This window comes from Bombus bifarius, unplaced genomic scaffold (genome assembly GCF_011952205.1).
Source record: "Bombus bifarius isolate JDL3187 unplaced genomic scaffold, Bbif_JDL3187 scf7180000007978, whole genome shotgun sequence".
In the NCBI taxonomy this organism is placed as follows: domain Eukaryota; kingdom Metazoa; phylum Arthropoda; class Insecta; order Hymenoptera; family Apidae; genus Bombus; species Bombus bifarius.
Genome location: NW_022884363.1, coordinates 5,762,776 through 5,775,567, shown reverse-complemented (window position 1 = coordinate 5,775,567; position 12,792 = coordinate 5,762,776). Strand labels below are relative to the sequence as shown.

At 31.0% G+C, this 12,792-nt stretch overlaps 3 protein-coding genes across 3 annotated transcripts; 2 read left to right on the top strand and 1 right to left on the bottom strand.

Moving 5' to 3' along the window:
• Positions 1 to 182: 182 nt before the first annotated feature.
• On the bottom strand, positions 183 to 1,941 carry LOC117204567 (eukaryotic translation initiation factor 3 subunit I). Its single transcript, XM_033442089.1, has 5 exons — positions 1,821 to 1,941; positions 1,173 to 1,419; positions 815 to 1,095; positions 541 to 741; positions 183 to 466 (listed from the first exon to the last, which is right to left on the bottom strand). Exons 1-5 carry the CDS (start codon positions 1,821 to 1,823, stop codon positions 218 to 220), a joined length of 981 nt encoding a protein of 326 aa, XP_033297980.1. The 5' UTR covers positions 1,824 to 1,941; the 3' UTR covers positions 183 to 217.
• Positions 1,942 to 2,321: 380 nt separating this feature from the next.
• Positions 2,322 to 4,833, top strand: LOC117204575 (protein abrupt-like). Its single transcript, XM_033442112.1, has 7 exons — positions 2,322 to 2,704; positions 2,996 to 3,172; positions 3,259 to 3,670; positions 3,749 to 3,942; positions 4,021 to 4,350; positions 4,443 to 4,571; positions 4,662 to 4,833. Exons 1-7 carry the CDS (start codon positions 2,510 to 2,512, stop codon positions 4,734 to 4,736), a joined length of 1,512 nt encoding a protein of 503 aa, XP_033298003.1. The 5' UTR covers positions 2,322 to 2,509; the 3' UTR covers positions 4,737 to 4,833.
• Positions 4,834 to 5,260: 427 nt separating this feature from the next.
• On the top strand, positions 5,261 to 9,790 carry LOC117204573 (AFG3-like protein 2). Its single transcript, XM_033442108.1, has 13 exons — positions 5,261 to 5,533; positions 5,795 to 5,918; positions 5,997 to 6,300; positions 6,401 to 6,494; positions 6,561 to 6,726; positions 6,813 to 6,942; positions 7,298 to 7,416; positions 7,506 to 7,781; positions 7,863 to 8,090; positions 8,191 to 8,417; positions 8,486 to 8,662; positions 8,749 to 8,967; positions 9,050 to 9,790. Exons 1-13 carry the CDS (start codon positions 5,450 to 5,452, stop codon positions 9,311 to 9,313), a joined length of 2,412 nt encoding a protein of 803 aa, XP_033297999.1. The 5' UTR covers positions 5,261 to 5,449; the 3' UTR covers positions 9,314 to 9,790.
• Positions 9,791 to 12,792: the final 3,002 nt, after the last annotated feature.

The window sequence follows — 12,792 nt, the reverse complement described above, 5'->3', positions numbered from 1 at the left end:
CCATTAATAATACTATCTTCCATGTTTTTGTCACAGAAAGTAATGTATCAATTTTCATTTTATATGAACAATAAATTTAAAAATAGTAAATCTTTATTTTTAACATACTGCATCAGGCCGCCTTTATCCTAATATCCATATATCTCAAGAAAGAGAATAGAAAAAATAATTTACACCATTCATTTAATTGATACATATTTATTTTTATTTCATAAAATTAGTATTCAAAATGGAAGTCAAAATAAGATTGATCAAATGTATTAATACGAACATAACCATCTTCTCCACCTGTTGAAAAACTACGTCCATTAGGGTGAAATGCTAGAGAATTAATTGGACCAAAGTGTCCTTTTAAACGTGCAAATTCTTCTTCAAATACTAAATGGAAAAATCGAGAATCGAATTTTCCTTGACGAGTGGACGTTGTTGTGACATCCATTGCATCTTGACCTCCTCCAAGAACCACCTATAAAAATACAGTATTTATAAATTTTGATAAATATTATTTCCCAAATGTCTTAATCACTATATGACACATACATGATCAAAAATTGGAGAAATCGTAGCAGAATTAACAGGTCTTTCTGTTTTGTATGTTTTCAATAACATTAACGATTCACTGTCAAATAGTTTAGCAGTATTATCTTTTGAAGCAGTCACGAACATAGTGCCATCTTTGTTGAATTGCATGTCATTTATTTGTGATTTGTGACTTCTGACACTTGTCATCTTTTTTCTTGTCTACAAAAAAATAGATAAAATTATAAAAAAGTTTTAAACATTTAATTCATGAGAATACAAATATATTACATACTCTAACATCCCAAAGAGTGATTTCACCATCTTCATGGCCAGTAATAATTGTTTCATCTAATGCACCCCACAAGATAGCAGTGATTTTGGGACCATTCACAGCAATTCTAGAAATTGCATCTGCTTGTGATAATACTGCATCAACATTTTTGATATCAATGATAAACATTTCACATTGGTGTCCTAAAGCTTTATCTGTAGAGTAAACAGCAAGATTTGCTGAATAACTAAAGCTACATGTTCTCACTGAACTGTTTGTATGAAGCAAACCTATTTCTTTTCCTATAATATAACATAGTCATATTTTAATAAATAAAGCAAATAAGTGAAAAAATATTATATGTATGTGCAATACAAACCAGTTTGACAATCCCAAACTCTTAGTGAATTGTCGCCACTTCCAGATAAAAATCGTGTTGTATCCCAATTAATGTCAATACACCATACTGAGCCATTGTGTCCATTGAAAGATCCAAGGCGTTCTCCATTCAAAGAATACCAAACATTTGGCTTTTTATCCTTACTAGAGGAGAATAATAAGTCTCCTTCTCTATTGTATTTAATTTGCGTTATGGCACGTTCGTGCCCGTGCAACATTAGAGGTTTCTACAAAAAATAATAAATTTATCATTTTTTAATATGTTTTATATTAAATACGTTTCGTTTTTAACAAAAACAACTGACTAAATATTACCATTACTAAATTTTACAATATATGGAATAACATAACCACAAAATATCACGAAGCAATATGTGATATCAGTTTAAATTATCGCAGTAAGTATTATAAAAAGAATCTTTCAAGCTTTAAAATCGTGAATACAATTTAAAAGAAAGAATATCCAAACTCTCAAAAATGCATTCATACTTAATAATGTGTAACGTTTTTAACGTAGCAATAATATTGAGGTTATGCTGTCACATGTTTAAATACATCAAGGAAAATGTACATCGAATCACAATGAAAAACAATATGTAAAATGATTGATATGTATAAAATCACTAACCATTTTGTTTTTAAATAGGCGATTAAATAAAGTGGTCAAAAAGTTAGCAAACACAAACACTCCGTTACCCTAAAGCAGTCATACAACTCTTACAATATAAAAAGACGTGAGTTTACTAATACATATAAGGGCTCAATTCTTTTGTGTACATACATATATTTGTACTACATCTCAAATTTTATGAAAGTTGGCAACTAGAATCAAGCGGAGATATTCTAGTTATTAGAATTTGAGCAAATTAAATAAACTTAATTATTGTTTAAATAAAAATCTTTCTATATTTTATATTTTATACATTTTTTACATATTTTTTAAAGTTTTAAACTGAAATGTTATATTGTTAAATTCGGTATAGATAACATGTGTATGAACCAATCATAATATACGTTTAACTGGCAATTAATATGTTTGTAATATAATTTTTTATTATTATATTTGATTTTTAAATAAGTGTTTGTATATAAATATAACACGTACGCAAAATAGTTTAATGATACATAAGTAATCAGGATAAATGATCGTATAAAGGTGGTGTAAAATTTATTAGAGTTTTTACAAAGTACCATGAATAATCACTGAGGTCCGTATCTTGGTTGTGAAGCTCTCTGAAGAGTTCAGTCCTGTTCCAAATTCCGGTTGTATATGATACGAATTATTGAAACTGAAAAAGGAAACGAAACTGAAACGGCATGTCCGAAATTACTAACCAACATGAGATCAATCAGAGTTATTGGTTTAAATGGAATGATTATCAAAACCATCTCTCCGATGTAGTTAGACAACTTTTAGAGGAGGACTGTATGGTAGACGTTACCCTGGCTGCGGGCGGGGAACGTATTCATGCTCATCGCATAGTTCTCTGCGCTTGTAGCACTTTATTTCGAGTAAACAATCTTTGTACTCTTAAGAATTCATAGCTTTGAATTTGAACATTGTTTTATGATTACTTTCAAATAGTTTTCAGTGATTAAAGTTTGTACTTCGAATTCGTTTTTATACAGGTTTTAATAATCTTTTCTGTGAAATATATTACAAAATGTAGTGCTCATTACACACTATAATGACATACCTTTCCATGTTAAAAAAATATATATTTCATTTTGTTTTAGGATAGATTAGGTGTGTATGTAGTATTCTGCATGATTTGCATAATAATTCATTTCTTTTATTTATAGGAAATATTGAGTCAAGTAAATGAAGATCATCCAACAATAATATTAAGCGATATTTCTGCTCAAGATATAAAATCTATTATAGAATTTACTTACCATGGGGAAGTGAGAGTACCAGTTGAAAATATTAGTACCTTATTAGATGCGGCACGTTCACTAAAAATCTGTGGCCTTATTGAAGTTAGTTATACTTAAAGAGAAAGTTAAAGAGAGTTAAATGGAAATATTTTTCTTTTCTTATCATTATTCTGTTTCTTTGTTTATAGATTGATGGACTTGAAGAAACTGACTCAGTTGTAAGCAATAAGGATTTTAATGATAATAATGAAGAGCCAATGACTGTAATTAGCGAGGCTGAAGAAAATGTTATTAATGCGTTGCAACATAGTTATGAAGATTTGGAAGACCAACAAAAAGATGAGGTCGTCGAAAATTCCACTTTGAATAAAAAAAAGAAACGTAGGCGCGATACAACAAAAAGAGATTATAGCGAAGATATGTTGGCAGCGGCAATTAATGATTTAAAAGCCGGGCAGACATTAATAGAAGCTTCTACTAAACATAATATACCACGTTCAACTTTGTACATGCGTGCTAAAGCATTAGGTATACATTTAAACGCATCAAGAAACGAATATCCGGCAGAGTGTATGAAAGCTGCTATAAATGCGGTAATTGGTTGGTATCTATACCATATTTACTCAATATATTAATTCTGTGGCATCATTCAACTTGTCATCATCACTCTTACTACAGGTGGATCAAGCCTACAGCATGCATCAGAACTTTTTAGTATACCAAAGACTGTATTATGGAGGAGGATTCAGAAAGAAGGATATCAAATACTACGTTCGGAAATGAAAAGGTCTTATGGATCAGATAAACGGGAAGCTGCAGTTAAGGCTTTAGAAAGAGGAGAGAATTTAACGAAAGTAGCACTTGAATTCAAAGTAAATTATTTAACATTTTGTTTCTTGCTCAATTTTATTTAGGCTCTCTAAGAGTAATAACGGTAATTATGATTTTAGATTCCGAAAACTACTTTATTTAGAGATAAGGCGCGATTGGTAGATGAAGGAAAATTGCCATTATCATTTTGGAAGAAACGTAAGACGGAAAATGAAGAATTGAAAAAATCTCGTTTGGAAGAAGCTGTTGCTGCATGTAAAGGAGGGAAAATGTCGCAAGCAGCAGCATCAATGACTTACCATATTCCAAAAACAACGATATGGAGACGTCTCCAACAAGATGGTAAAAAGTCAGAGCGCTCGTTAAGTTCAAGGAAACAAAGAATAGCTGATTCTAAACATAATACAGAAACAAAGGTACAAGAAGGATCTGATTTTACATATTGCGAGGTATTATGGATTAATAATATCTATCTTATATCTTTTATTGCCAAAATTTTTGTGTTGCAGATTTTGTGATTGTTAATAAATTTTAATTACAGGTTTCGTCAGAAATTCCTATAACTTATATAGATGAAAATAGTATACCTGAAGATTCTGTGATAATATTAACAGCAGAAGATATGGATGGACTTAATTTAGAAGAGGGACGACAAATTATTGTTAACTCAGTATGTTTTTTATTCATTTTTTTTTTAAATCGAATTTTTTAAAAATATTTCATAAAAACTCTTCATATATATAAAATTTATATTTTACAGGAATCGGGACAAGAATATGTTCCTTGTGCTATAAGTATTGAAGAAAATTCAAACTATTCACAAACTGAAAGTTAGCATATGAAGTATTACCAATAGAGTAACACTCATTAATATTCGTTTTGTATAATAATACGTGTATTAATTTAGATTTTAGTAATATATATATATATATATCATATATGAAAACAACGCGCGTATACGTATATATGACGCAAGTACATATAAAAATTCCTATCTAATATCTTCATGAGACGATTGAATTATTATTAACATCTGCATTTTTGTGTGCATTATTTCCTTATATTTATTTATAAATAAACTTTGTTATAATTTTCGTCTTTTAGGAAAATGTATAATAACGTTAATTCATTTAATGTATAATAACGAAATGTAGACTTATACGTTTCCTTATGTGAATTGGTATAATATGTTTGATTCATCTGAATGTCGCAATGATCAAGCATGTGCTTCAATAAAAATAATTTTTCTTAGAATGTCAAAAATATCTTTCACTTTAGTCCCCTATATTTCTAGTAACACTAAATAAAATTAATATCCTAGTAGTGAACTGAGTCATTTATTAGTCAATTCTCTTCGTGCAAAATTGAATAACCAATAATTGCTCGGCTTAAGAACTTATATACGTTTTGCGTTGTAAACGAGAAATAGGGATTAAGACTGGGGATATTTGTTGAGATAATGTCTTGTGGCCGGTAATCTACTACAAGGAACGTGTGGAAACTACGAAATTTCATCATATTACGTGATTACAGACACTTACCACAAATATGGCCCATCAGCTATTATATTCGACAAGTAAATTAGAAAGATTTGTTCTGAACTCCGTTTACAAAAATGCCAATATATTTCAGGTATAAATATGATCTGACATAACCTCTGTTCTTTATCATGAATGACTTCTTTAATAAAGATCAATTCTTATTTAAATTGCTGTATATATAATTTGTAGTTGTCCGATACTTTTTGTAATTATGTATATATTTATTTAAATGTGGGTATATAAAGATTAAACTAATAGTATTTGGAACTTTTATAATGTTTGTATAGAATGTTTTTTATGTTGCATTTCATTGCTATATTTGTTATATTGTATGTCATAAAATTTGTTTTAGTTAAGAAGATATTTATCATTGATAAGAAATAGCAACGAAACGACTACATTGGAACATTTACGAAATCAATGGAGATTATTATGCAATGAGCCACCAAAAGGATTTGAAAAATTTTTTAAACCAAGTTATTATCCTATACTTATTAATTTGCTCTAAACTATAAAAAGTAGATTATAAAATATCTTAAATTTCTCATCTGTAGAAAAAGATTCTGGTAAAACGACTGAAAAGATTACTGAGAAAGCTAAAGGAGGACAGTCCAAGGAAGCTTCTCAATCGCAGTCATCTAGAGCAGAATCTCAAAAATCTAGTACGCATTCTGCGAGTAGTGATAAACGTACATTTTCATGGGAGTTTAAATGGAATGGAGGCAAGAAATCATTTGGAGATAAAAAGAACGAAAAATTGCTTTTTCTTGGTGTTACATTAATGGGATTGTTTTACATATATTTGCAACAATTATCGAATCAGGCTACAGAAATTACATGGAAAGAATTTGTAACAAAGTAAGTGAATTATAATGTATAGTAAAGTAAATGAATAATTTTTTGTAGACATACCCAGTATACAAATTTCATGTAAATGTTTTATGTTAATTCTATTTAGATATTTAGATAAGGGAATAGTGGATAAAGTGGAAGTTATCAATAAACAGTGGGTCCGTGTCAAATTATTGCCTGGGAATTTTGCGAATGGACAAGTAAGTTTAGAGGTAGTTCAATTTAAGTTTAACAGGTGAATGAATGGATACTTTATTATTGTGTAGGATACTTTATGGTTCAACATTGGTAGTGTTGAAACTTTTGAAAGAAATTTGGAGAATGCACAAATTGAATTAAATATAGAGCCACAAAATTATCTATTAGTACAATACAAGGATGAGCTAGAATTATATCATATTTTAAAAATTTTACCACAGGTGCTTATGTATGGTAAGCTATGTTTATTTTTGTGTAGATATACATTTATGACAGATATTCAGATAATAGCTAGATATAATATTAAATGTTATTTACAGGAGCCATATTTTATGTGTTCCGTAAATCAGCAGAATCACTTGGTAAGGGAAGGAAAGGTGGCCTTTTTGGGGCATTAATGGAATCAACTGCAAAAATGGTTAATTCCAAAGATATTGGTGTAAGATTTAAGTAAGTTAATAGAAATATTGTTGTATAATTCTACATTATTGTATTTCAAAAGATTATTATGAATTGTAGACAATTTTCTTCTACTCTGGGCTCTTCTGCCATATTCGTTAGAATGTTTTAGGATGAAATGAACACAGTGAAAAACAAGAGGTATTAACAAAATAACAAAAGCAGATAGAAGACAAACGAATATGCAGTTAAAACAATTAACAAGTAGTCAATTTATAGAGTAGGAAAAAGTTGTGTGCAATTGTACGACTCCCTTTAAGGATATCGTGTTTGAGTAATATTTCATTTATTATCTTTTTGCTATATAATTGCTATAAATATTTCTATGTGTATTATTGAAATTTAGGGATGTTGCTGGGTGCGAAGAAGCTAAGATTGAAATTATGGAGTTTGTAAATTTTTTAAAAAATCCACAACAATATATAGAGCTTGGTGCTAAGATACCTAAGGGTGCAATGCTGACGGGTAAGTACATATAGTTTAGGAATAAATAGCTCTTATTAGTTTTGGATTAGTTTAGGATTATAATTTAGAACTTGTATAATATTTTATAGGTCCACCGGGTACTGGTAAAACGTTATTAGCTAAAGCTACAGCTGGTGAAGCAAATGTACCTTTTATTAGTGTATCAGGTTCTGAGTTTTTGGAAATGTTTGTTGGTGTTGGTCCATCAAGAGTTCGAGATATGTTCGCATTGGCACGAAAACATGCTCCGTGTATATTATTTATTGATGAGATCGATGCCGTTGGAAGAAAAAGGGGAGGCCGAAACTTTGGTGGTCATTCGGAACAAGAAAATACACTTAATCAACTTCTAGTTGAAATGGATGGTATACTATAATAATTGATAAGATCATGTATTGCATTATTCAAAATTTATATTTGTTCGAGTAATATATTTTTTTCTTCAGGTTTCAATACAACTACTAATGTAGTTGTATTAGCGGCAACTAATAGAATAGATATTTTAGATAAAGCTTTGTTGCGACCTGGAAGGTTTGATAGACAAATTTTCGTTCCTGCTCCAGACATTAAAGGTCGAGCTTCTATCTTTAAAGTACACTTGAAACCTTTAAAAATCACAATGGATAAAGACCAATTAGCCAGAAAAATGGCTTCCTTAACGCCTGGTTTTACAGGTATAAAAAGTGAAATTAGTTACTAATAAAATCTTGAAAACAAAGATAAAAGAAGAATGTTAAAAATGTATTGAGAATACTATGAGTGAATTGATTTTAGGAGCTGATATTGCTAATGTTTGTAACGAAGCAGCTTTAATAGCAGCCAGAGACTTGAGCGATAATATTTACTTAAAACATTTTGAACAGGCCATTGAAAGAGTTATTGCAGGCATGGAAAAAAAGACGAATGTCTTGCAACCTGAAGAAAAAAAGACGGTTGCCTATCATGAAGCAGGCCATGCAGTAGCAGGCTGGTTTTTGAGATATGCGGATCCGTTACTGAAGGTGATTCTTAGATTTCAAAAATAGTAATAGTTTGATTATAATTTCACTTATGTTCTTTTATGGGGCAGGTCTCCATAATTCCTCGAGGAAAAGGTTTAGGTTATGCACAATATTTACCTCATGAACAATATCTTTATACAAAAGAACAATTGTTTGACAGAATGTGTATGGCACTTGGAGGGCGAGTGTCGGAAGAAATCTTTTTTGGTCGTATTACAACAGGAGCGCAAGATGACCTACAAAAAGTATTGTCGTGCTGCGTTTCTTTTCTTTTTTTACAAATTTATAACGCGCGTAAGTAATTTACTAATATTGAATTTATTTTTATCAGGTAACTGCAAATGCATATGCTCAAGTCATTCAGTATGGTATGAACGAAAAAGTTGGCAATGTGAGTTTTCAAATGCCACAGCAAGGCGAAATGACTTTCGATAAACCATATTCTGAACACACTGCACAGCTTATCGATACTGAAGTACGTGAATTAATTGAACGAGCCCATACTCACACACGCGATTTACTTACAAAACATAAGGAGAACGTATCTAAGGTATAAAATATTCTTGGTTTATGAAAAAGTTAGTTTTTATGAATATAGTAGCAGATGAATGATCTTACGATTGTTTGTTTAGGTGGCCGAACGTTTGTTAAAGCAAGAAATTTTAAGTAGAGACGATATGATAGAGTTACTAGGTCCTAGGCCCTTCCCTGAAAAGTCAACTTACGAACAGTTTGTGGAGGGTACGGGATCGTTCGAAGAGGACACCAGTTTACCTAAAGGTTTACAGGAATGGAATAAATCGAAGAAGGAGGAGAAAAAGAGTGAAAGTACAGATACCCCACCGCAACCAGTTTCAGGAATGAGTTCTCAAAATCAGCCGCAACAGCGATTATAAACCATACTATTATGGATTATAGCTTATTAAGTACTTTGTATTATAGTTTGAAATACATGTAATAAGTAGCGATAGACGAATATACACTCGACTGCATTGGTTACAAATGATAATATTATAATTTGCACTCTGCGAAGCTTTTAAATATCAATGAAATTAAATACCGTTTTGCAAAAACTTCCATATCGGTTTGATCCACTGTATAACAATGCCCTTTTGTAACAAAAACCAAGTTGTGTACAAAAAGCGTAACAATGAATATAAATTATTAAAACACTTTTCTTATAATTATAATGTGTTGATTGAAGGTCGCAAAGCGATAAGATGACAAGGATTGTATGACTTATTTTTAAGGAGTAAACGAGCGAAGTGATGAGTTAGGGAAATGAATAACAACTTTTGTTCACGTCATTTTTTTTGCAACGTATAATTAATAAAGTTTACAAATGTAGTGCAATGAAACTTTTTATCCTTAAATATTGTAAGTACATTGATAATTTGGTATGTTACTGTTTTCGTTTTATCGCTAATTGTTGGGTTTCACTTTGGTGGAATTCCTGTAGTATATTCCAATGAAACATAATGCGTTTACATTAATTGAATTTTTGTTTATATTAAAATAGCAATTGGAAAAAAGAAAAGACCAAACGGAAAGAAATGTAAACGGTTCTACTTGCTCTTTGTATATGAAGCTTCATATACATATAATTATTTATGACAAGATTGAAAATGCTTTGATACGACGAAGGTCTCTTTTTTGTCAGTAAAAAGGTCATGGTTCTAGGAACAAATTTTTTTATCCTTGGCGTATCTCGTGTTGTCGTGAATGTATTGTATTTTTATCGCGTTTGTAAGGAGTTTCACGAAATTAAATTAGTAACCGATTAATATAAAATATTATTAACGATGAGCATAGCATATAACAAATTGTACAACATGCATTTCCAGAAAAAATAAAAGAATATCTACGGTAAAAGGAGAGCAAGATGCGTCCATGAATGTAGAAATTCCAGACCTTCGTTTATTTTCTCCCTCATGCATTCACTCACTTATTCTCTCTCTCTCTCTCTCTCTCTTTCTCTCTCTCTCTTCCTTCTCATGTTATTTACGAAGTTAGAACATTCAAAAATGACTTCTATAAGATAAATAAGCTTTGAGCTCATTTAAATGTGGGTTTAAACAAATCGGAGCAATACATGTGCATGCATCTCGATATATCCACTATATCAGTCTTGGGATTTTTCTTTAAAAATTATTTTCATGAGCCGAAACGCCCTTGGGAATATTGAACGTTTTGCCCCGAAGAAAAGTATCGTTTGATCGAAAAATTTGCTAGTGTTTAATTTTATACGCGTCCCGTGTTATTGTTCCCATCAGAAACAATTAGAAATTTAAGAACAGCGACACAATTTATTTCTTCGTTGGCTTTTCTGCACGTATTTTGCTTTTTTCTTCGCATATTGTGTAGTTACATAAATATAGTATTGAGCGTGCATATTGTATAAAAAAGGAAGACCACAATTGTTTACCATTAATTTCCAAATACATATCTCTGAATTAATTCAACTGATACTCGTTATACGCAGTGTGTTATATAATATCATAGTTAATAGCATGAAAGAAATATTATTCATTTCTAGTTGGCTTGATGCTCTTAGTACGGAACGCAGACAATATGTAAACTTGAAGTTTTCAGCAATGAAAGGGTTACGTATAAACATAAATTTGTATGTAAACATCTGCAATGTTTTTACTTTTACAATGTTTGTTACTTATATGTTACTTTTACAATTTGCAATGTTTTTACGCGTTTCGCATAAAAATTATCCCTTGGTGCTTTTTAATGCTTACAACGTAGCAATAAATGTTTCGAATAACTGCACATTTATTTATAAAAGGTTTTTGTTAATTTTTATAAATGCATATATAAAAAATATAACGTAAATATTATAATAGAGTTTGCAAAAACAATTTTTCTACGTACTTCAAACGCGATGTTCACATACACATACATATGTGTAAGGTTATTGATGTATATTGTATAAAGAGGACAAAAGGAAAATGATGAATTCAAAATCCAAGAAGAAGAAAAGATCGTTAAGAAATTTTATCATCGATCGTCAGCTTTACATATTTTACTAAAAACCCTTTCCCGACCTTCGTCGCTATATCTTTGATCCCAAGACAGCGTTTTCTTAATTTTTTTTCTTCGTTTTTCATCTCTGAAGTGGCGAATCTTCTCAGCATTTCTACAAAACTATACGATTTATCGAGTAGGTATTTATAGGTTTCGAAAGTTCACCATTAAACTTAGCTCGCTAACTCACTAATCAAATATATCATACAATCACTAAATTATTGCTTTGTCGTGCTTTGTATCACACTAATCTAAATCTTATGTTTTCTGTTTATCTTACGTTTTTTTCCTTTTTTTCCTCGTTTTCATTTTTCCTCTTTTTTTTTAATCCTTTTCACAAAAGCCAGGTTTACTGATGATCATGCCTGCTTCTCTATAAAGTTCTGCTTTCACCGATGCGTTTCTTTTTCCCTAACGTTGTTCGCTCGTATCTTGTCCTTGTGTCTACGTGTGTTTTCTTGTGGTACATGCGAAATGATTCGATGGCGCAGATAACTTGCAGATTTCAGACTTATCGACTCTGCATGAAACTCGAGCGAAATCTAAATTATCGCGTACGGAGGCGAGCCTGGATCGCGCTCTAATTAATTTCATAATTGGATTTAATAAAGGATAACCCGTTTCTTATCTAGTGCCTGAAAATTGTCCGTTTAACGTGCAATGGATAATTCATTTTTCACGTCCTCTTACGTCGTTGCGAATAATTTTCTCCTGAACTACGTTCAGAAATAGAAAATCTTGAAAACGAAGCTTAACATCAATCTATGATAATTGCTATATCATGACTTCGTAATTAATTTACCACAACATATAAGAAAATTCATATTAACACATAAATACCAAGAAATATAAATTGTATTTGTAAGAGCGACTCTATCGTGGAGGACCAATACAATCCAAATTCTAAAAACATCGAGCTCGATTTGCAATTTTTCTTTTTTTTCTTTATGAAAGCGTTCACGTATCGAGATTAATTAGAGGCGATCGTTCTCGCGAAAAGTTTCGGTGTAGCGAAAATTCGACTAACATATACGTACATATACACATACATATAGCATATATCGTGCATATTCGGTCTAATAAGTTAATTAATTATAGTTACAGCGGACAACTTTTGTCACGTTGGTTTCGTTGTTCATTTTTACCGTGTTTTCGAACGTACGTAATTTTAACAGTCAGCACCTTCACGCTTATTTTGCTCTCTTTCTTCCCTTTCCTTTCTTTTCTGTCTTCCTCGCGTCATCTTTTCCTTCTCATTATTACTCGTTTGCTTATTGACAACAATCGCGAAAGGTGACATTAATTACGTTTTATCGCTGCGTTTAAGAGCGCCACGGCTTCG